Below are 25,397 nucleotides of genomic sequence, written 5' to 3' on the forward strand. Positions count from 1 at the left end.
GAGTTAGACTTTCTCAGCAGTTTAGAGGACATGGTGACCATGAACCCATCGTTGCCTAAAGGGTTTCTCTGACTTGAGCTCGGCTGACTTTCCTTTGCTTTTCCGAGTCATTTTTCAGTGCTGTGATTCTGCACTCTGAATTGTTGCTCTCAAACTAAAGTTGCGGGTAAGCGAATATAAACTCAAATGGTGTGTTCAGCATTAGTAGAAAATGAATTGGAAGAAAAAGTCACACTGTTCAACAAATCAACTGTTAGGAGGAAATTCTCACTGAATCTCAAATAGTTTTAAAATGCTATTCAGAAAAAATAATTGTGAGGTTTGGGAAGTAGAGCCCTGGAATGGACATGGAGGAGAGAGAAGGAAAGAGGATATGTCCGAGAGCAGGATTGGAGCAACCTAGGAGGGGTCATCCCAATGACAGAGCCTTTCAAGGAATAGGACTTGAGGCAGGCAGAGACTGACTGACCCACAGTGTGGGAAGCCTTGGGCGCCAAGCCAGGCACTGGGAGGTAGTAAGCACGCAGGAGGGAGCTAGGAAAGACCTTTGGGGCAGTGCCATGGGAGATGGGAAGAGTCTAGAGACAGGAGAACCCCCTAGCTAGTGATTCTAAAATGCCAAGATTGGAGTGACTCAGGGATGAGAGAGGAAAGTGTATAGTGAAGTAGAGGAAGAAGAAAAGTGATTCGACTTGGAGATGAAGAGAAGAGAGGAACCAGGGATGAATCTCACACCGGTTTGGAGTCCATCAAGGACCCTAAACGAAAAAGTCTCAATCATGCATACCTCATGCTAGTAAGAGCTATCTTTCCTCACTGGATTCTGCCTGGGGAGAGTCAAGTGTAGGGCACCCAGCACCACCACACCTTTCGTCACATAACCTGCTCAGCACCCTATGTACAGTTAGGCAATTCAGCAAACAAAGAAATGCAGGCCTTAAATCATCCCTATTTTTGTCAAGCCTGTTCCAATTTATACCAATGCTGTAGGAGAGCGTGGAACTGTCCTATAGGGTTTATGAGACCATGATCTTTCCAGAAGTAAGCTGACACATCTTTCCCTATGATGGAGCAGCTAGAGAGAAGTCGGCTGAGACGAACCCCTCCTAGCTAGAAGGTGAGATTGGCCTGGTTATTTACTGACAGCAGCTTACTTCCTTGGTCATGATGAGATGTAAACAGGCAAAACACAGTGTTCAATCTCTAAAGGGAGCTTTGTCTTCTTGCAGATCAACTTGTGGTTTAACAGTTGGGTAATGTGGTAAGATCGGTTGTGGAGAGGGCTCATCAACAGCACCTTCAACTTACCATGGAGTTTCAAGTCAGCATTGAGGATGGGGCGGTGGGTTCATGAGAGCGTCCTACCTCCATTCGCAATTTTCAGAGTGTCCCTTCCAGATTGGCTACCATGAGCCTCATGTAATCGCTAGATTGGCTTAGTATTTCAAAACTCAGGATATTGTACATTAAAATAAGGACTATTGACACCTTTTATGATTTTATCTATTTGGCAACAGTAGGCCCATGTCTTTCAGAGGTGAGGTGAGCACTCAGTGCTGTCTTGGCCCAACATGTGTTGTGGCCTCACACTTCTGTTTCATCCCTTGTGTTAGTCTGGATACTTTAGAGAAACAAATCCACAGAAACTCATGTATAAGAGAGTTTTATATAAAGGTTAAGTTCACATCAAGAAAACATCCCAACCCAGTGCTGCCCAAACCCACAAGTCCAATATTAACTCATATGTCTGACACCAAAAGTCCTCCTCCATCTCACAAAACACACACAATGACGCCGACTGCAGGAGGAAAAACGAAATCAGTGAACATGTAAGCATCTCAGCGCTGGCAGGGGTCTCCACATGGCTGCTCCAGCACCCAGGGCTGCATCAGGGTAGGTCCATGTGGCTTCTCCTTGGGGATGTCTTGCAGGAAGTAAGCCTTGAAAGCTGAACAGGGAACTGGCTAAGGCAACTGCACCCTGGTCTGGCCATCAAAAAGCAAGAGACTCGAGAACTGGAAAGGCAAGGCTCACCGAGCCATTTATCTCTCTGCCCTTCAGTTAACCCCATATGTGTTACTCGGCCAGGTTGGCACAATAAACTAACTCATCCTGGAGTTGTTCAGTTGGGGGCTCAGATTTCCTCATGAGCACTGGAGGCTCAGTGCTAGCTCTGGGCCCACCTTGCTGAAGAAGGTAGGGAGATGAGTTGACCCCGCAGTGGTTCAGACATGTGCCCAGCCTCTGGGAGGGGAAGCCTAGAGACTGAAGTCCTGGCCCAGGCCCCATCATGTCACTCTCACTGAAACCATGACCTTTACTTTTCAGGGCACAGGGCCCTAGGGTCCTGGTCACCTTTGTTCCCAGATGGATTTTCGACTCATGTGTGTTTTTCTTTGCTTCCTTATAGCGGCTGCACCTCAGTGAAGATGTGGCTGGGGCCACATTCATGGCAGCGGGTAGCTCAGCCCCAGAGCTGTTCACATCGGTCATAGGTATGTGAGACAAAGAGCCCCCGAGCCCTCCCTATGAAGGAGCACATAGGCCTTCCAGTGAGAACTCCACAGCTCTGCAACTGCCAGGGAATGAGAACCAGAGACCCAGAGGAGCAAAGCACTAACCTTCTACTCTATTAATATTATCGTTATTTTACATTACTTGGCATGAACTTGCCTCAAACAATATACTTGTAGGACACTCTCCTTTGTCCTCCTCCACTATCTCCTGCAAATTTTGAGGCTAGCCAGATACTTTTTTATATACTAAGATCAATTTATTTATATGTGAAGTAGACTTTTGAATTGTCAACATTTTTATATTGCTGTTTCAAGGTAGAATTTTGTCAAAACAATCTCCAAAGTGGTGTTGGAATCATTCAATATTGTTAATTAAAAAGGCCCAATACAGTATGAAGATAATAAAAAAGTATAAAGGTTTCCTGTTTAGTTTTAGTAAGTTACCTCTTTTTCTATAGTTATTTTGAAATTTAAGTTTTATTGATATAATTCACATACCATACATTTCAATGGTTTAAATATTAAAAAGAGTTATGCAATCATCCCCATGATCCATTTCAGAACATTTTCTTCATTTTTGGACTCGTCATTAGCTGCCCGTATCCTCCTACCTGCTCCATCCTAGCCCTAAGACACGAGTCTATTCACTGCCTCGATATATTTACCCCTACTGAACTTTGTATTTTAAAATTTAAAGAAAATGATATTTTAAAACAACAATGGTAACTAGGAAAAAAAGTGGTAAAAAGGGAAAAAAATGATAATATTTTAAAATTTAACCTAGCTATAACTACTACATCGACTCACTTTCTGGCCCACTCTGTCTGCAGGCAAGACTGTTCACGTCCCTGGTCATGGGTATGACAGAAGTCCGAGAGGCTTACTCTCCATGCGGTCTCTAGAAATGAATTTTGGGCTTTCACTGTCATCCATACACCAAAAGAAAGGCTTACTGCCAGTATCAATACTGACTTAGGAACCCTATAACTCAGGGTAGACCTGCCCTTGTCAGGTTCTGAGATGGCAACTCTTTACAGGCTTCGAAAGCTTCATCGTTTTCTTGCCGAGAATGTATCCCACAGCCTTCTGTAAATGGTGCTCAAACTTTAAGCTCTAATAAAATCCCCTCTCTGATCTGGGATTTTATTATTTAGGACCCTTGGAAGTCACAAGCCAGGGTGCTACTTCTGTGTGGACTTACCTGGCATCTCACTCAGATGGCTGCTTGTGTTAAGACAAGCTCTCAAGACCCTAGACACTTTTATTTCTGATAGCCAGACATCATCTGAGACATTTCGCCACACTTTACTACAAACCCAAACCAAAGGCACTGCCATCTAGTTGATTCTGACTCATAGTGACCCTCTGGAAGAAAAAGGAAAATATTTTCCTGTTCAATTTTCATAAGATACCTCTTGTTCTACATTTACTTAGACATTTCCCTGCTGATCCTATAGTTCTCCCTGCCTCTGTGGGTTTCTGAGACTATACTTCTTTATGGGAGTAGAAAACCTAGTCTTTCTCCCATGAAGTAGCTAGTGGTTTCGATATTGCCCAACACGGGTAAACATCATCCCCCCAGGACTCCTGAACTTTTCTATCTCACGGCCATCAAGTCCACATAAACTCATAGAGACCCTATAGGACAGGGTGGAACCGTCTCTGCAAGTTTCTGAGCCTGTAACTCATTTTAGGAGTAGAAAGTCTCGTCTTTCTCCCATGAAGCGGCTAGTAGTTTTGAACTGCTGAGCTTGTGGTTCACAGACCAAGGCCCAAGCACATCCATATATCCAGTGATCCCTTCCTGAGGGTCAGTATCAGGCAAGGCTGCATCATCAAAGCTGATTCTCCAGGACACTGGAGGATATGATCGCCAGATAACAAGCATGAGGGGAACTCCTCAGCAAGAGCCAGGGGGGGTCCTAGAGACTTGGGAACCAAAGGGTGAACTTAAAAGCAGTGTTCCCCTTTTTTTGTTTGTTTGTTTGTTTTAGTCATCCATCAGCACTACAGGCTGTGTTGTTTTTTTCCACTCCCCTTCACCACTGAAAGGTGGCCTGAGCTGCTTCTCTGCCCCAACAATAGCAGATCCATCCCAACTTCTGTCCCAACCCACCAGCCTACCTAGCCTTTCTCCTCACCAGTCTCTGTCATCTTGGCTTGGAAGCATTCTTTTCTGCAGGGGGAGCAGGGCTGCACAGAAAGAAGACGTGAGAGTCAAAAACGATGATGAATTCATGGAGGGCAGACTGCATGGGCAGCCTGGCACAGACTTCCTGACAGCCCAAACAGTGCTTTTTGCCATTTTGTTCATTTCTCTTCATTTTTCTTTACCCCCTCTGCTTTGGCACCCTCCTTCCATGCCCACTCCCCCCCCCATACACCTAGCAGAAGCATCCACATACCATCCCCAATAAAGGAGCAGAAATCCCTGCCCAAACCTGGGATTTGTTCACTTCTCGGTTTTTATACTCTTTTTTAATTTTAGTTTAATCTATATTACTTTTTAACTCTTACATCCCCTCTCTGCTTGGTCCTGCCCCACAGCAGTTACACATGCTCCCTGGGAAGACCCAGGAAAACAGCTGACACCAAACTCAGGTTCCTGTCTTTAAAATTGGAGGTCAGCATCACCCCAGGAATGTCACTGACTCCCCTTCACCACTTACCAGGGAACCAAGCTGTTCCAGAGCTCTCCTCTCCTCTGAGAATCACCCATCAGTTACAGACCCCTCCCAGCCCACCAGGCTAAGCGCTTCCCTGCACTGGGCTCTGGGAAGCCCACTTGACAGGAAGACCACATGGGCAGCCTGGCACAGGTTTCCTCACAGTCCAGGCAATGCTTTTAGTCATTTTGTTAACTACTCTTATTTTTTCCTTTATCTCTTCTCCTCAGAGTCCCTCCTATCACATGAACTCCCTCTTCTGCCTGGCAGATTCATGTTCATAGCACACCCCCTAAAGGAGCAGGAATTCCTACCCAAATTGCAGGATTACCTTTTCACTCTTTGGTTTATGCATTCCCCCTTTATTTTAGCTTAATTGATATTCTTTTTTTTTTTTTTGCTCTCACATCTTCTTTTTGTTCAGCCCTACCACCCAGCAGAAAAGAGCACTTCCAGACCAACAAGGCAGACTGTAGTCACAGAGGGCACAGAAGCCCCGACTTGCAGGCTGCCATATCAGAACGCCATGTCCACACCCCACCAAGCCCCCCATCTTCTTTTAATCCCCTTTTTTATCCCTTCCTATTTCGGTGTTCATTTTTGCTTTTTCTTCTCTCTCTCTTCTCTGACTCAATTATATTTCTTCTTCTAAAAATATACACATTAAATCCTCTTCTCCTAGTTTGCTTACATTCTTCTCCTGCCTCACCAACTACCAGTTCTGCTTTCTATCTCCCTCTTCTAGTTAATTATACTTCCACATTAACAATTAAGTCTTATTACACCTATTTTAAAAATAATTTTATTGGGGGCTTGTACAACTCTCACCACAATCCATGCATATATCCATTGTGTCAAGCACATTTGTACATTTGTTGCCATCAACATTCTCAAAACATTTGCTTTCTACTTGAGCCCTTGTTATCAGCTCCTCATTTTTCCCTCCCTCTTTGCTCCCCTCCTCCCCCATGAACCCTTGATAATTCATAAATTAATATTATTTTGTTATATCTTACACTGTCCAATGTATCCCCTCACTCACTTTTCTGTTGTCTGTCCCCCAGGGAGGAGGTTATATGTAGATCCTTGTAATCGGTTCCCCCTTTCCACCCTACCCTCCCTCCATCCTCCCAGTATTGCCACTCACACCACTGGCCCTGAAGGGATCATCTGCCCTGGATTCCCTGTGTTTCTAGTTCCTGTCTGTACCAGTGTACATCCTCTGGTCTAGCCAGATTTGTAAGGTAGAATTGGGATCATGATGGGGGGTAGGGGGAGGAAGCATTTAGGGACCAGAGGAAAGTTGTATGTTTCATCATTTCTCGTCTCCTCCCCGTGAGGAGACCTATTAAAATGTATTTTTCCATTATTTATGCAAATACTTTGGTCTATCCAGAAGGCTCCTTATTACTTCTGCTATTATTTTAGTTTATTTCCTCTCCTCTCTCCCCCACCCCATTTCCCTGTCTCTCTCACTTTTTCTTAATTTCCTCACTCTATGATTCCCAGCTCCTATTAAACCTCTCCCCATAACTCAAGAGAGCCAACTACCCTTGCCCAGCCCAGCCCAGCAGCTCACACACCACTAACAGTTGGACCACAATGCTGTAGAAGCAGTAATAAATTCAGGACATGCCTAAAATCAAGAAAAACAAAATTAAAAAACTTAAAATAACCCACTCCCAATGGAGTACTCTGAAAAAGAGGACATGTCATTATAAGAAATAGAAGTAAGAAGAATGTTACTTAGATCCCTTCAAGAGATGTGGGGGATACTCATGAAAGCACGAGAAGAAACTGAAAACCTAAGTCACACACTATAAAGAATCCCAGAAGATAAACAATGATATAACAGAATTAGGCAACATGATCAAAGACCTAAGGAATAGAATGGAAGAAAAGGAAAATCAATCAGTCAACTCAGTGACAATCACTTTATCAAACACATAGAGACTAAATGGCATAATGCCTAAAAATGACTTGATACTAGACCAAGAGATGAAATTAAGTAATACGTTAAAATAAATCAGAAAAATGACACAACATACCAAAACCATAGGAATACAACAAAAGCGGTTATCAGAGGGAAATTTATAACACTGAAAGCATACATGAGAAAAGAGGATAAAAAAGAAATCAACACATTAACACAGTACTTCCCCAAACTACAACAAAGTCAACAGCGTAGACCTTCCAACAACAGAAAAAAGAAATCATGACTAATAAAGGAGAATAAATGAACTGGAAAGTAGAAAATCACTGAAAAAAATCAACAAGACAAGTCTGTTTTCTGAAAGGATTAGCAAACTAAACAACATCATGCCAAGGAAACAAAGGGAAAGAAAGAGAAGATGCAAATTTATAGAACTAGGGATGAAAAGGGTGAAAAGTGCAATAGAACCAAGTATAATAAAAAGAATAATAACACATTATTATGAAAATTGTGCTCCAACAAGTTTGATAAGCTAGAAGAAATGGATCAATACCTAGAAATAAGCCATCTAGGCAAATTAATGTAGATGAATGTAGAACCTCAACGGACCCATAACAAAAGAAGAGACAGAGAAGGCAGTAATTATCTTCCAAACAAGAAAAGCCCAGGACCAGATGACTTAGCAGGAGAATTCAACTAGGTTTTCAGTGAAAAACTGCCACCAATTTTATACAGACTATTCCAGAACATAGTAAGCAACAGGAAAGTCCCAAACTCATTCAATGAAGGGTGTCCAACCTTGATACTAAAACCAAGCAAGGACCCCACAAAGACAGAAAACCAAAAACCAATATCCCTCATGAACAGAGATGCAAAAATTCTTAACAAAATTCTGGCCAATAGAATTCAACAACATATCAAAAAATAAAAAAATGATCATGACCATGTTGAAACCATATCAGGGATGTAAGGAAGGGTCAGCATTAGTAAAGCAACAAATGTGGTCCATCATGTTAATAACACAAAGAATTAGATCACGTGATCGTATCAATACATGTAGAAAAAGCATTCGACAATATCCAACACCTGTTGTTTTCTCCTCCCGATTATTCATCCAGCCTATCTTATTTAGACAGACCTGCACAAAAACAAGACAGAGCAAAACCAAGCAACAATACATAACAAAACAGCAAAAACAGACCAATGACAACAAAACAAAACACAAGAAAGAAAAGTTTGTAGTTAGCTCAAGGATCGTTTATTGGCCTTTAGGAATGTTTTCTAGTCCAATCTGTTGGGGTACTATGCCCTGGCCCCAAAGTCTACCTTCAGCATTACCTGGGGACCTCGCTGCTCCATTCCCTTGCTGTTCTGTTGCACCACCTTAGCGTTTTGCCTCGGTGTGGCTGGATCAGATAGAGCACAATTCCCACACTGTGTCTCCAGTGTTGTCCTCTGTAGAGCTATGTGTCAGTGAGGGCCATTATGTCTCATCATGGGGCTGACCATGTGGTCTTCTCTGTGGACTGGCTTCTGTAATTGGGGTCATCGTCCTCAAGGCCTGATGGGCCAGGATGTGCTCCACTCTCTCCTCCTCCACCTTCATCAGCACCTGTGTGCTCCCATCAGATATGTCCCTCTCTTGAAGCTGCAGATTCAATGCCATCTTTTGAAATAAATTCTTCTGGGGGGAGGGGAAGGTGTCAACTTAGTAGTTGGATTGGGGCTGGCCCTCCAGCCCTCTCCACTGGTTCCCTACTCCATGCTGGCATGAACAATCTGGAGGAGAAAACAACGAGACCAACAGTTCTGGGGGACATGGGAGAGGGCGAGGTAGGGGGAAAGGAAGTGGTATTAACAAATTCAGGGACAAGGGAACAACAAGTGATCCAAATTGGTGGTGCAGAGGATGTGGGAGGCCTGGTAGGGCATGATCAAGTATAATGTAACAAAGAGGAATTGCTGAAAGCCTGGTGGGGACTGAGCATGATAGTGGGACAGGAGGAAAATCAAGGGAAATAGATGAAAGAGCTGGGAGGCAAAGGGCATTTATAGAGGTTTAGATAAAGACATGTATAGATGAAAATATATTTATATATGAGGATAGGGAAATAGATCTATGTGCCTATAGAAGAATACTTTCTTCTATTAAATTGGCATTCTATGATGCTCACCCTTCGACACAACTGCTGAAGACAAAACGGGTAAATAAGCAAATGTGGTGAAGAAAGCTGATGGTGCCCGGCTATCAAAAGATATAGAGTCTGGAGTTTTAAAGGCTTGAAGGTAAACAAGCAGCCACCTACCTCAGAAGCAACAAAGCCCACATGGAAGAAGCACAGCAGCCTGTGTGATCACGTTCCAAAGGGATCAGTTATCAGGCATCAAAGAACAAAAATCATATCATTGTGTGCTCACCTCCATGATCAATCGCTGGAGACAAATGGGTGCATAAGCAAATGTAGGAAAGAAAGCTGATGGTGCCTGGCTATCAAAAGATATAGCGTCTGGGGTCTTAAAGGCTTGAAGGTAAACAAGCGGCCATCTAGCTCAAAAGCAACAAAGCCCACATGGAAGAAGCACACCAGCCTGTGCAATCATGAGATGTTGAAGGGATCAGGTATCAGGCATCATCAGAACAAAAAATCTTACCATAGTGAATGAGAGGGGGAGTGTGGAGTGGAGACCCATAGGCCATGTGTAGGCCACTGGAGATCCCCTTGCAGAGGGTCTCCGGGAGGAGACTAGCCAGACAGGGTGCGATGTAGCAATGATGAAAAATACAACTTTCATCTAGTTCCTAAATGCTTCCTCCCCACCATCCTCCCAATTATCATGATCCCAATTCTACCTTGCAAGTCTGTCTAGACCAGAGGATGGACACTGCTCAAATAGGAAACTAGAAACACAGGGAATCCAGGGTGGATGATCCCTTCAGGACCAGTGTTGTGAGTGGAAAGGGGGGAATTGATTACAAGCACCTACATGTGACCTCCTCCCTGGGGGACGGACAACAGAAAAGTGGGTGAAGGGAGATGTCGGACAGGTTAAGATATGACAAAATAATAATTTATAAATTATCAAGGCTTCATGAGGGAGGGGGGAGCGAAGAGGGAGGGGGAAAAATGAGGACCAGATGGCAGAGGTTTAAGTGCAGAGCAAATGTTTTGAGAATGATGAGGGCAATGAATGTACAGATGTGCTTTACACAATTGATGTATGTATGGATTGTGATAAGAGTTGTATGAGCCCCTAATAAAATGATTTAAAAAGAAAAATATATCCAACACCTATATCTCATAAAAGCACACATTAAATTAGGAATAGAAGGGGAAATTTTCAAAATCATAAGGGCTATATATGAAAATCCATCATTCAATGTCACTCTCAATAGGAAAAAACAGAAAACATTTCCCCAGAGAACAGAAACTAAACAAAGATGTCACATATCACCGCCCTTTTCAATATCATATTGGAAGTCTTAGCTGAAACCGTTAAACAACAGAAAGAAATTAAGGGGATAAAATTGTACAAATGTGAAACTCTTGCTATGATATGATTTTACAGATGATGTGATTTTATATAGAGAGAAGCCCAAGGACTCCAGCAAAATATTGTTGGAAACAATTGAGGCATTAGACATGGTAACAAGATACAAGATTAACAAACAGATATCAACAGGATTCTTGTATGCCAACCAGGAGATCTCTGAAAAAGACATCAAGAAAACAATACCATTTATAAGAGCCACATAAAAGTTGAAATTCCTAGTAATAAACCTAACCTAAGAAATAGAGTACCTATATGAAGAAAACGACACAACATTATTACGAGAAACCAAAAGATACCTACACAAATAGGGTATTCCATGTTCATGGATAGGAAGGCTTCAATATTGTGAAAATGCCCATACTGTGTAAAGCAACATCTAAATGCAATGCAATTCTGATCCAAATCCCAACTTCATTCTTTAAAGAAATAGAAAAATTAATGATCAACTTCACATGGAGAGGGAAGAGATTCAGGATAAGCAAAGAACTCCAAAATAAGAACAAAGGAGAAGAGCCTGCACTATCCTACCTCAAAGCCTGTCTCAGAGCCGCAGTAGCCCAAACAACCTGGTATTGGTGCCATGATAGACAAAATCCAAAACTAACCTCCCACCACAGGAAACTGATGTTTGAAAAAGGACCAGAAAATATTAAATAGTAAAAGGACACCCCCTTAAACAAATGGTGTTGGAAACATTGGATCCATGTCTGCAGGAGAATGAAACAGGACCCATATTGTGCCCATCCACAAGAACGACCTCAAGATGGATCAGAGACCTAAACGAAACTGCAGATTACAAGGATCATCATGATTGAGAAAAGTGGGACAAATTTAAAGCCCGATTTCAGGGCATATACAGATTACCAAATATAATAAAGGAAACCCACTCAGTGGAAGACAATATACATGGACTTACTAAAAATAAGACACTTACACGCATCAAAAGACTTCATCAAAAGAGTAAAATGCAAGCCCATGAATCGCAGGTTGGGGGAGGAGGAAATCCTTAGCAATGGCACAGTGGACAAAGGACTAATCACTAAAACTTACAGAATTCTGTAATAACGCAATAAAAAACTAATAATCTAATTAAAAGGTGGGCAAAGGACATGAACAGAGAATTCACCAGGGATAACACTCGAATGGCTAACAGACCCATGAGTAACTGCTCATGATCACTGGCCCTCCAGGAAATGCAAGTCAAGACATGATGAGATATTGTCTTGAACCTCCAATGATAGTCCAACGCACAAAAAGCGGAGCAACAAATGTTGTAGAAGATAGGGAGAAATTGGAGCCCTTGGCACTGCTGGTGGGACTGTAAACATGTATCATCATTGTTGAAAACTACACGGAACATCCTAAACAACTGACACTGCAGATACCATGACCCACCAGTGTAAGCCAAAGAAGTCAATGCAGCATATTTCACACTAGCAAGAAGCTGGAACAGCTCAGATGCCCGCCAGTAGACAACTGGATCGAGAAGCTCCTCCATATCCACAATGAAATACTTCGCATCCCTAAAACACAGCAAAAACCACAAAACACTCACTGCGTGTCAGGGGTGGATTTGGAAACCATTATGCTGAGGAAAGTTAGTCAATCACAAAAGGACAAACATTGTATGTGTCCATTACTATAAGGATAAAAATCAAGACAAAGACACACTTCTATCTAAGGTCATGTAATCTAATCTTGTCCCCCAAGCAACTAGGTAGTGTGTCTGCCTAGTTCCCATGAACCATTTATCGATCCCATTATTTGAAGATCTTAAAAAACCACTTAGAGTTGGTTTCACTCCAGGTCGGGTCAATTTCTCTTGTGGGGAGAGGAAGAAGACCAGTCGGTTTCTAACATACAACAATGTTCTATGGTCACCAAACCAACAGACGCTCCGACCAGAGTGACTCGTGAATGTGGCTGGGAACTCAGATCAAGAGGAGCAGGGGACAAGTGTGTTGGAAAAGGCAAAAACTCTTCAGATGCTGAGTAAACTAGGTGGGGCAACCCCCTATGGAGAAAAACGCTTCACATTGCTCATAGAACCCCAAGAGGAGAATGTTATGCCTGGTCTTATGTTTCTAGTTGGTAACTTTTGACCTAGTGTCTGTTCAGCCCTTGGCAAGCCAGGCAGCATGCTACAGACAGACAACTAGGAGTCTGAACCGTGTCCTCTTGACGTGCACAGCATCCTTCAGAGGCTACACCACAAGGGCCTGAATTGGAGTCATTACTAAGTGAACTAGACTTTACCTTAAACTCACTTGTAGCAGATTTGAGGAACTGAAATATTCCCTTTGATCTTAAATCTGAAACACCCTCATGGGAGAAGAGGCAAGTCACCACTATCCCAAAGTTAGGGAATTTGGGGTCATTGAACTTTGGTTCAGTTCACATCTCTTGCTTTGAGGGTGCCCAATGGAAAGTGACAGTGGCAGTTAGGTAATCTGTTGTCCATTTGAAAGGATTACAAGTGAAGGGGTGGAGTTTACCTGTCACTCAGGTCATAGCCAATGAGGCCTATGTGTGGGGATAGCCTTCTCCTGAGGAGTCTGGGATTCTTGTATTTTCCTCCCTGGAGGTGGGAGACACACACTCTCTCTCTGCTGACTCCCTCCGAGACATCCCTGTGGAGAAGACACGTGGAGAGAGGCTGATGGCCGTAAGAGCCTCAGAGCTGGAGAAGCCCTGTGGAGACCCTGCCAGTGCTGAGATGCTAACAACACCACTGAATCCACAAGCCTTCCCTCCCACCTACTGGCCTGTGATCTTCCTGCATTCAACATCATTGCACGTGTTTCGTGAATCTGAAGAGAAATTTATAGATTGGTATCGGACATAAGGGTTAATGTAAGAATTATGGACTTGATCTGGACTGGGCTGGGATGTTGCCTCAATATTCAATTGCTCTTGTATATAAAGCTCTTTCTTATTCACATACATGTGTCTGTGAATTTGTTTCTCTAGTCTACCCGGACTAACACAATGACCCAGGACTAACATACATTTTCATGCTCTCTCTGCTTTTTTTGTGCCATGTGTTAGTCCAGCAGGCATGGTTCTGCCTTTGTAAATGAGTGTTACTCAAAGTATTGTGTCTCTCTCTCCAACCCTCATGGTTTGTGTAAGAAGTGTCCAGTCACGTAAATTTGAGTCTGCACAAGTTGGCAATTGACGTCTTGTGGTCTCAAAAGATATCCTATGTATGTGTGATTTCCTTTTGGCAGCAGTGTGTTATATTCTATGCCAAGGTCAGACAAACTTTTGATACAGAAGAGCCAATGCTGTTCCTCATACCTTTTTACCTTTTGTGAGAGCCATAGATGTAGTTTTACAAACAAATGAAATCACCATGATTTGAATAGTGCCCTTACATGTTTTCCAATTCTACTTCAGAGACACATGTATATGCCAGAAGAACTGCACTGGGCTGGAGACCCGCAGTTTGCTAAATTAATAAAATTAACTTATGCTCCGTGGAGATGATTCATAATTACTCCAATAAAATTATATTGATATCTCTCATGTAAACCAGGGACATATATCAACAATAGATATAGGAATGAATTTTGAGCTCGCATTTAATCATAGCCCCAATGTAAGAAAAATTCTGTCTATGACATAACCCTATTCAATACTCGTCCTCATGAATAGATCACGAATACCCATGACAATATGGGTATTATCAAAAAATGTGGTGAAGACACCAGATGGTGCCCAGCTATCAGCAAGAATAATGCTTGGGGTCATAAAGACTTGTCGTAAAATAGTACCTATCTAAGTGAGAAGTGAGCTAAATCCATACAGAAGAATCCAGAGATTGTGATCCAGAGATCATAAATAATAAAATCTAAACCAGGTGGAGGGAACAGTCTTTGAGCTTAAATTCTAAATACCCAATTGTGGAAGGCTATAGATGATAGTAGAAGGAGGCCCAAAGACCATTGTCATAGTTCCTGTCTGATCATTTTCCACAGATGTAAATAACATTAATAATCAGATAAAGAGCATTGTAAAGTGGATTTTGGCAGCTGTAATTAAACTAAATTTTGACACCTTATAATTTGATCCCCCCCCTTTGGTCCCTTTTTTAATTGATTCATTTTTCATATTTTCTGCTTTATTTTTTTATTCCTGTTTATTTTATTTTATTTGGCCTATTTTTTGTTTTTGTCTTTGTATGTTTTTCTGTATAGGTGATACAGGATAGGTAAATCTATAGAGACTCTAACTAGTTTGATAGCTTCTTCAGGGCATGGAAGGGGAGGTTGATGGGAAATAGAAAGTCAACAATGAGTACCCGAAACAACAGAATATTCTAAAGTTCATCGTGGTGAGAATTGCACGGCTTTTTTAAATTGATTAAACTATTGAATTGTATGATATATAAATTATAATTCAGTAAAGCAATTATTTTTTAAACCTGATGATTCATAAGTTAGAACAGCCAGATACTTTAGAAAACGCCCCACCTCCATCTGGTACAGCAGCTGACATGGGGTTTATGTTTCAGGCGTCTTCATCACAAAGGGGGACGTGGGTGTTGGGACCATCGTGGGCTCAGCCGTGTTCAATATCCTCTGTATCATTGGTGTCTGCGGACTCTTCGCTGGACAGGTAAGTTCAATGGCTCATTTGTGACAGGAGCATGTGCAGCTGGGGAGGTGGAATGCCAGACTTATGAAGTGAATGATTCTGCTAGAACACAGCCTCAGGGCCCAATGATGCATGCAGAAAGCTACTAAACTGAAACTAAGAACTTTCAAGCCATTGCTACTTAGCCTCTAGGTGGACAGGACGGAGAGAGAACTCAGGTCCTCATAAATAAGTAACTGGCCTGTAAGATGCAGTTCAGGTATTTGAAGGTATCATGCTCAGAATCCTTTTGACATGCTACTTTCTTGAACTGAAATGACCTGAGACAGATTTTAGGGGAGGTTTTGCCTCCGTGGACATAAGAGTACAAGAGAGAAAGAATCAAGAAGAGAGACTTGAAGAAATTATTTTTGTTTGCTTTTTCTGAAAACAGTTTGAAATGATCACAGTTCAGAAACAGCTTTATATATACATACACATTTATATGTATGTGGATGGTAATCTCGTATTTTATTTGCCTGGCTACCTTAGCTTGCTTCCTAGGGCTTTAAAGGACTTCAGATGCCTAATTTCACTATGGAGACTTGTACTGTCAGGGGAGGTCCTGTGCCTGTGTCCTTCATAACTACTGAGGTCTGTTTTGGAAACTCATGGGAAGTTGGTCAAAAATCACCAAGCAAAGTGGAAGCTGACAGGGAGCTATGGGCAAAAGAATTGGCAGCAGCCCTCGAAGGCCCGTGGATGCCTTCCCAGTGCTGTGTCCTAGTTTCCTCAGAGGCAATGTGGTCAGAGGTTCCCTCCACCTGAACACTCAGGACTGTAGTAGCCTCTAGAAAAGGTCACTTCTAGAATTCCAGTGAATTACTATTTTAAACCACAGCCGATTGCCATCAAGTCAACTGGAAACTCCTGCAAACCTCATGGGTATCAGAGAACGGTGCTCCGCGGGATTGGCAGTGGTGAATTTTTCAGAAAATCACCAGGCCTTTCTTGCAAGATGATTCTGGGGAAACCTGAACCTCCAACCTTTGGGTTAGCAGCCAAGCACATTAATCATGTGTAGTTCTCAGGCTTCTCTTTTAGAAATCTGGTAGTCCTAATCAATTCCCTCACTAGGAAGTGTCCAACTAGAGGCTGATTTTAAGGATAATGAAAGACATGGTGTCCTTCTCATAACGCTTTGCCCTGCGCGACCCCCACCCCCCCACCTCCCCTCCGTCTGTCTTTCGGCAGCTAGCCAATAGCACCCAATGCACTCTGGAGCACTGTTACGGTTTTCCGTGCCCACTTGTCTTACTTACATCATCTCATTCATGAAAATTGATCTCTCCAGATTGCCTATTGGGTTAACAGCTTCTGTGGGACATTTTACTCTCCGTCAGGAATTCAGCTGTCAAGCCCAGGAAGGATGAAGCTCTGGACAGCTATTTCTCTGAATGGTGATTGGATTCTGCCCAGCATCCTCGGATCAATTATGTCTCATTTTAGATTGTGTAGGCCCATAATACTGTGATTTTTTAAATCTCCTAGAAATGTAATTAGTACAAAAATTCATTTCTGTTTGCCTGTGGTGGCATTTACAGTCGGCTGGCATTCTTCTGTGTTAGACACCTTCTTCTTGTCTTACAGGGGTGCCTTCTCCTGGTCTTACAGGGACGAATCCCCAAATATAGCAAGGAGAGTTTATTGCTTCCAGCGCTCTTTTAATTTACATCCTCACCATTAGCCATATGACTATTATCCTGGCGATTATTAATGCTGTCATTTGTTTATTACTCATTAGAGACTGAAGCTTGGTTCCAAAGCAAGCCCCGAAGGGGAGAAACAATGGAAAGAAATTAAACAATTAGCATAGAAGTGTCAAGTACATGCCAAGCAGTTAATCCCTTTGAAAATTTTTGGATGTATTTGTGCTTTATAATTTATTAGCAATGCAGTTAATTATCAGTGTGGTTAGAATACCTGCTTAAAAGGCAAACTTCCTCCTAAACATCAACTGGAGTTGCTATTGGTCACTTTAGCTACTTCAGGAGGTTTGGGCTTGGCTTTCCTTCCACCTCATGGAACGGAGTGCATGATTTAACAGCCCTGAGTGAACCCAGAGCCCAATGCCTCTGGGGGAGACAGGGGTGGCAATCCTTTCATCTGGGATCCCTTCCCTTTCCAAGGGCATCACTTCTATTTTTCAGGGTTTCATAGAATCCCCGAAGTCTTTGCAGAATAGACAAAATGGTGTTTTTTACAGAACATGAACCAGGAGTCCAACTAGCCTAGATTTGAACCCCGACTCAACTGCTCTCTGACTGGAACCTTGGAGGAGTCGCCCAGCCTCCCTGACGCACTCAACGTCTCTGCATTTGTTAACTGGTCATGCATGCACTCCTGGCATTGCCCTGAAGGTGCAACACAAGATGCTTAGCATTCGAAGTAACTTAGCCAAATAGTATGTGCTCATCAAAATGTAGACTTCGTTCATGAAGGTTGGTGGGGGAGGGAGTAAAAACAGGAGCTGATACCAAGGGCTCAGTAAAAAGTAAATATTAGGAAAATAATGATAGCAACATATGTACAAATATTCTTGATATAATTGGGTATGGATTCTTGTAAGAGCTGTAAGAGCCCTCTATAAAATGATCTCTTTTTTTTTTGGTTGCTTGTTTTTTTAATTTAAATCATTTTATTGGGGGCTCTTACAACTCTTATCACAATCCATATATATATACCCATTGTGTCAAGCACATTTGTACATTTGTTGTCTTCATCATTCTCAAAACATTTGCTTTCTACTTAAGCCTATGGTATCAGATCCTCATTTTCCACCTCCCTCCCCACTCCCCCATTCCTCATGAACCCTTAATCATTTTTAAATTTTTATTTTGTCATTTCTTACACTATCCGATGTCTCCCTTCACCCACTTTTCTGTTGCCTGTCCCCAGGGAGGAGGTCACATGTAGATCCTTGTAATTGGTTCCCCCTTTCTAACCCACCTTCCCTCCACCCTCCCAGTATCGCCACTCTCACCACTGGTCCTTAAGGGATCATCTGTCCTGGATTCCCTGTTTCCAGTTCCTATCTATCCCAGTGTACATCCTCTGGTCTAGCCAGATGTGTAAGGTAGAATTGGGATCATGATAGCGGGTGGGAGGAAGCATTTAAGAACTAGAGGAAAGTCGTGTGTTTCATTGTTGCTACACTGCAACTTGACTGGTTCATCTTCTCCCCGCAACCCTTCTGTAAGGGGATGTCCAGTTGCCTACAGATGGGCTTTGGGTCCCCAATCTGCACCCCCACCCCCATTCACAATGATATGATTTTTTGTTCTTTGATGCCTGATACCTGATCCCGTCGCCACCTCATGATCGCACAGGCTGGTGTGCTTCTTCCATGTGGCCTTTGTTGTTTCTGAGCTAGATGGATGCTTGTTTACCTTCAACCCTTTAAGACCCCAGACGCTATATCTCTTGATAGCCAGGCACCATCATCAGTCTTCTTCACCACATTTGCTTATGCACCCATTATTCTTCAGTGTTGGTATTGGGCAGGTGATATGATTTTTTGTTCTTTGATGTTTGATACCTGATAAAATGATCTTTTAATTAAAAAAAATAAACATCATTAGTAACTTTAAAAAATAATGCCAACCTTTAAAGTCTTCAGCTTCAACATTTTCATCCTACATCACTGTGATAATTTGACCGACCACTTGGTGGAACTGATCAAGGAAAAGAAAGTCAGAAACAATGTCTTTTTAAAGTATGTCAAAATGAGGTGATGCTGATCCTAAGAACTATCTCAGAGGATTTTGTGCTGTCTGATCAGTAAGAGGACAAGAAACCAGTAAGGACTGAAAGCTGCCCAGCTTCAATACTGAGAAAAGCCCTCCCAGGTGGCCTGAGCTGGTGTAATAAAACATCACAACAAAGGGTAGACATTGAGAATCCAATCCTGGGTCTCACTTAACATTGTCTCTTATGTTACTCAACACTCTCATTGGAATAACAGAATCAGCAGAATGTCATGGGCATTGCTGATGCCTTCCAGCATCAAGGGGTACATATGACCGAGTGTGCCATCGTCTGCCTGAAATTGTAGTAATTTAGCGGTGAGGGTTGAGTTTCTGTCTCATTTAGCGTTTTGATGAACTGGCTATAATTAAATGTCTTCTGTTTTTGTAGTTTGCAAACATATCCAGTGCGCTGTTGCTCACCTGAGGTGCCTTGGGGAGTTTTATGGGTCAAAAGAAAAGTACTGCTTAGAAAGTGGACAATAGAGAAGTTCTTGGTGTCCCTAAGACCTTCATGCAGCTGTGATCCTACACATTTTCTTTGTGTAAAAATAAACAACAATACAAAGAAAACATGAAACTCGTGGTGCAATGTATGAAAGTGTTTCTATGACATAAATTCACATAGTGTGTTCAAAGCCCTAGTGTCCAGTTTGTAAAAGAATGAGCTTATGAATTTAAATAAGCCATTTGGAATATATTATACTTTAACTGCATAAGTGCAGAGAGTAAACAGGATACCTGCATCCCATACTAGGACTTTCATATTCCAGTTGCTGCAGGTCTGTCAATAGCTGTCATTGTTAGGTACCATCAAGTCAGTTCCAACCCACAGTGACCCTGTGCAGAACAGCAGGAAACCCTGCCCAGTCCGATGCCGTCCTCACAGTTGTTATGTTCAAGGCCACCGTTGCAGTCACCATGTCAATCATGCTCTTTCTCACTGCCCTGGTACTTCACCAGCAGGATGCCCTTCCCCAGGGACTGGTCTCTCCTGACAACAAGTCCAACGTCTGTAACTTGAGGTTATAGTAAAGAGCCCTAACACCAGCTCTCTTGGTATCCTAGAAATGAGCCTGATGTTTCTGTTTGAGCTCCATCTAGCCCTGGCTGGGTGCTCGTTTCCTCACAAACACTCTGCCCATGTGACTCTCCTACACAAACTCAAGCTGTGCCCATTAGCTACACAAGGGGATTAAAGCCTGCCTACTTTGGGTTTCCCAGGAAGGAGACTCTAATCAAGGATTTAGGGGCAACTAATCCATTTGAAAGATGATATCCCCAAAATGGAGGGGAGTGAGTACACGGATACAAGACAGAGAAAGCAGTCATGAAGAGGATGTTAGCAAGTGAGCTACCACAATGGGAAAATGGAGCTCTGTTTCAGTGAGGAGTCGACTCTGGGGGACAGTGTAGAACACGTGGATCTAAATTATACCACCCGAGGGATGAGTGAGCCGGGGTGTATAACCATCAACTTCCATCTCTTACTGGTTTAGTACTATTTCTAAAAGGCATCAGTTCCTTGACTTTCCAGCTTACTGGACACGGGCAGGGGAGCTTTGTGATCCAGGGAAAACCCTCAGCTCCAGGTGATGTTGAGACTAGCAGGTAGAGGCGATATGGAGTGTTAAGGTGGGAAGATATGAGTACACTGGAAAGAATTTGCTGCAGACTCAAAGGGTTTAAAAATAAATCATCTGCTGTGGCTCAGCTCTGACTCCCCTGGGAGAAACAAATCTCAATTCTAGGCTGAATAAAAGTACTGGGTTAGGGCATCTTGTGCCTGGACAATTTTATTTAATTTTAACAGTACTATCCACCATTTACTAAGCAGATTTTGTTTAAATATTTATTAAAAATATATCAACTATGTTTTAAGATGATGGTATCCTCATTTACAGATGGGGACACAACATACTTGAGAGAGTTCTCATGAGGTGATTAACCCTGGATTTGAACCCGCATTTGCTGACCATAAAATCCGTTTTCTTTCCGGTGTGGAATCTATGGTTTAAAATTTACAGGTGTTATTATGACATGCTTATATTTAGATTAGCCCATATGTGTTCCTGAGATGTTTTATATGTGGAAATGAGGTGTAATACAAAAAATGGACACCAGAAAACGGTGGTGGCCAAGGTCAGGGACTGATGCATTTATCCAAACCCCCCAGTTATGAGCTACCTTGGCAATCAGATGGGAGAACAGACTAATAAACAGTGAGAGGCACATAGCCATCCCAGGTTACTCTACACATGTGTGTTAGTCTGGGTTGACTAGAGAAACAAGTCCAGTGACATTCATGTGTGTGTAAAGAGAGCTTTATATTAAAGATTAATGGTATATTAAGAAAACAGCCCAGCCCAGCCCAGATCAAGTGCATTAGTTTGATATTAGCCCAGATGTCCTATACGAGTCAATAAATTCCTCTTTAGACTCACGCAACACATGCAGTGACACTGAATACAGGAAGATCACATGCCAGTGGGTGGAAAGTCTTGTGGATTCTGTGGCAGTGGAAGAATCTCAGCACTGGTATGGGTCTATACATGGCTCCTCCAGCTCCAGTGCCCTGGCTGTCATCAGCATAGCTCCGTGTGGCTTGTCAACAGGAGTGTGAAACAAACAGCGTGTGTGTGCTTCTCCAGGGAGGAAGACAGCACTTCCCAGAATCCTCAGGAGATTATGCCCACACAGAGGAATTATTGGCTGACCTGATTGGCAGGCTAGACTACACCCCTGCGCTCAAGTTGACAGGAGATTATGTAATTGCTAAACATGTTCATGTTTGATCCATGGCCCAAGCCTCTACACCATGTTCCAGTTCTGGGGAGTAGCCAGATATCCTAGGAGATCAGAGACTGGAGGAAGGGAAGGTCCAATACCCCACACCACTAGTTGCCAAGCCTAAAAATAGTGTCAGAGGGCATGCCATTCACCAGAGAGAAAAGATGAAAGAAGCATAGATGAAAAGAAAAGCAGGTTCCGGAGAAAGTCTCACTTAAGAAAGCAGATGCTTCTATAATTGACCTGGTGAGTACCAGGATAGCAGGATCTATAGTGCCAGAGTTCACCAAGACTAGGGACAAGACAATGTGGATTCACATCATGGCAATTTCCCCCAGTGTTTTTTAAGGTAACCTATCTCAGGAGCATCCATCCCTTGCTTCAGTGATTCAGTGGAGCTGCTGTACCCTCTGTGGCGCACTGACAGGCTCAGCTATACTCACACACTGGGACCAAGCTTGTCCGTGAGAAAGAGGTAGTCCTCCTGCAACAGGTGGCCCGTCCATGCAGCACTAACAGACGACTGGGTGTCTAAGTTGACTTCTGCTTGAGTTGTCACTACTCCATGGTCATTGACCAACCCTGTTCGCCCCCGCTACCCAAATCCAGGTTCCAACAGAGTCCCACATTTGATCTTGCCCTGCTAGACATGGTCATTCCCAGAGAAGAATCCCACCAAGGTCACCTGTCTAGCTCTATGTTACTCCCACTTTGTCTTTGTACCTCTTTCCTCTTCAGAGTTCTGTGTTACTTATGCCATCGGCTCAGAGAACATGTGTCCTTCAGATTTGTTTTACTTACTTGATACTGATCCCCTGGAATCCAATACATTCTCATGCTCAAGATTAGATGATTTAAGAGAGTTTCAGTTTCAAGTCCCCCACTCCCCAAAAAAGCCTCATCTAAATGAGCTTAATGAATGAAATTTACTGACATTTTTTAAAATTATACATCAGATATGATTTAATTAGAGCTTGAACCCGTTTTCCCTTATTATTTTGCCTCTAAACTCTTCTGCCTCTTTCATCATACTTGGTGACAGTTTCAGGGATACCATGTGAGTAACACCAGGGGAGGCGTGCATCTGACTTTATCCTTTCACGCTTGTCCAGTGGGTGTGATAGACTATATCAAGAAGAAGGCAGCGTCAGATTGGAGGAAGGCTTATTAGCCTGACATATGCAAATAAGATAGCCTTGCTTGTTGAAAGTGAAGAGGACTTGACATACTTAATGATGAAGATCAAAGACTACATAGCTTCAGTAAGAATTACCCATCAATGTAAAAACAAACCAGAAATCCTCACAGTGGACCGATGAGCAACATCGCAATAAATGGAGAAAAGATTGAAGTTGTCAGTGATGTCATTTCACTTGGGTCCACAGTCAACACTCATGGAAGAAACAGTTAAATAAAACAACACATTGCATTGGGCAAACATACTGCAAGCTATTACAGAGCAAAGATAAAAATTTGAAAACTAAGTGTATGCCTGACTGATGATGTTTCAGACTCCTCATGCCTAGGAAAGTTGGACAATGAATTAAGAAAGACAGAGAAGATTTTCCTATGACTGTAGCCTGATCATTAAAATACTTTGTGTTGAACTCCTTCCCTGCCTTTCTCAATCTTAGCACGCCTACATATGATATATGTGATATATCTATAGATAGATAGATAGATAGATAGATAGATAGATAGATAGATAGATAGGTCAGAGAGTATGTACACCTTAAGTGGATTAGAAAGATTCAATTACACCAAAGTCCAACAATGCCTTCAAAACCACATGCTCTTCTGGGTGTGGTCTAAAGCAGTAAGTACAGGGAGCCATGGTCTGATGCTAGTTCCTGCTATGTGAAAACAAACACTGCCACATGATTAAGAATAAAGAGTATTGCTAATAGAACGGGAGATCATATTAATACAGAAAAAATAAAGTACACTCAGTAAATTTTTAAATAGCAAACTTAGAAATAGCAAAGATGTTTCAATGATATTTATTTTATGGTGAGGATTTTTTAAAAATTGATTTTATGGTAGACCCTGAGGCACATATAGAAACCAGACTTGATCACTATCCTCAAGGACTACACAGAGATTGTGTGTAAGAGGATATTCCTGACATACCACAGTAAGCACAGTAACCGAAGTAGCACTGAGCATGAACACCTGTAAGAGGGAAACCTCGCTAAGTCTGAAGAAATAGATCCTTGACATGAGAGAGGGAGAAGAGGCCCGATATGGACGAAGGATTGGAGAATTTGCTAGATGAGTCAGACATCAACTCAGTGGCAAGTAGCTAAGCAGTGATAGATCAGGCCAAGGAAACAGAAGGCCTGGGGGTGCATGCTAGAGAGCGTGGACTGCATATTAAGAACAGCGGGGATCAGCCAGTGATTTTATGTAAGCGCGTGCTCACCAGCTTGCCCATTTGATAAACTAAACGTTGCTAGGACACACTCTTTTAAGTACTGACATTAGCTACATGATTCTACCTTTTAAAGGGCTACAATTCAATTATGAAATAAATAGAAACTTTCTTTGGCTTGTCCTCACTTCCCCGTCACTGTTAGGAGCGGAGTGAGGCATAAAATCAAGTCACTCTGAGGACAGGCAGCCATAGCTGAGAGTAGTGAAGTCCCATTCTCTGCCAAGAGGTATAGGTGGTATCCACTCAAAACGCAGTACCATCTGTGACTTTGAGAAATTACTATGTAGCGAGAACTTAAAAGCTGTATGAATCATTGCCAGAACACACATTTCCAAGCACCATTCATTGAGCTGGAAAATAATTATAAATTATTTGTGTGCTTCCCCCTGACACACAGGCTCCTCGCCAAATGTATGGGTGCTTCCAACAAGTGAAGTGCTTCTTAATGAACACTTTGATTTTTTTTAAAACCTGAGGTGGGATTAAAGTGTATTTCATGCTCATGATATTGTCACTAGGTGCCATGCCGTCGGTGCCAATCAACAGCGATCCTGTGCACAGCAGAGGGGAACATTGCGCCTAGGCTTGACTGAGCTCAGTGTTGCAGCCACTGTGTCAATCCCTCTCAATGAAGGCCTTATTTTGGGTTGCCCTCTATTTTACCAAGTGTGATGTCTAAAGTATATAATCTGAAGTCTCCACATCCTTGCCTTTAAGAAATGGAGATACACCAATTAGTCTTCTGTCTTCCTTATTCAGTGTCCAACCTTCACAGGCAGGTGAGGCTATTGAAAATGCCACACCTTAGTCTTCAAATTAACTTCCTTGCTTTCATCACTTAAAAGAGGTTTTATGGAGCAGCCTTACCCAGTGCAAAGCATCTTTTGATCTCCTGACTACTTCTTTTATGAGTCTTGATTGGGGATTCATGCAAGGCAAAATCCTTGACAACTTCAGTCTTTTGCAAATTCGCAATGATGTTCCCAGTTGGTCTATCTGTGAGGATGGTGGTCTTCTTTAGATTGAGTCATAATCCATACTGAAAGCTACAGTCCTTGATCTTCATCAACAAATATTTTAAGCCCTCCTGACTTTCAGCAAGCCCTGTTGCGTCATCTGCAC

General features: G+C 42.5%; 1 protein-coding gene across 2 annotated transcripts in view; it reads left to right on the forward strand.

The window, feature by feature from the left end:
* Positions 1-25,397, forward strand: part of SLC24A3 (solute carrier family 24 member 3) — a 420,646-nt gene that overhangs the window by 296,686 nt on the left and 98,563 nt on the right. For both annotated transcript variants that reach the window (XM_075564035.1, XM_075564036.1), the window contains exons 5-6: positions 2,411-2,495; positions 15,184-15,287. In XM_075564035.1, the coding sequence (XP_075420150.1) occupies positions 2,411-2,495; positions 15,184-15,287 (189 nt within the window). The remainder of the gene's footprint in view (positions 1-2,410; positions 2,496-15,183; positions 15,288-25,397) is intronic.

This window comes from Tenrec ecaudatus, chromosome 12, assembly GCF_050624435.1.
Source record: "Tenrec ecaudatus isolate mTenEca1 chromosome 12, mTenEca1.hap1, whole genome shotgun sequence".
NCBI classification, from domain to species: Eukaryota; Metazoa; Chordata; class Mammalia; order Afrosoricida; family Tenrecidae; genus Tenrec; species Tenrec ecaudatus.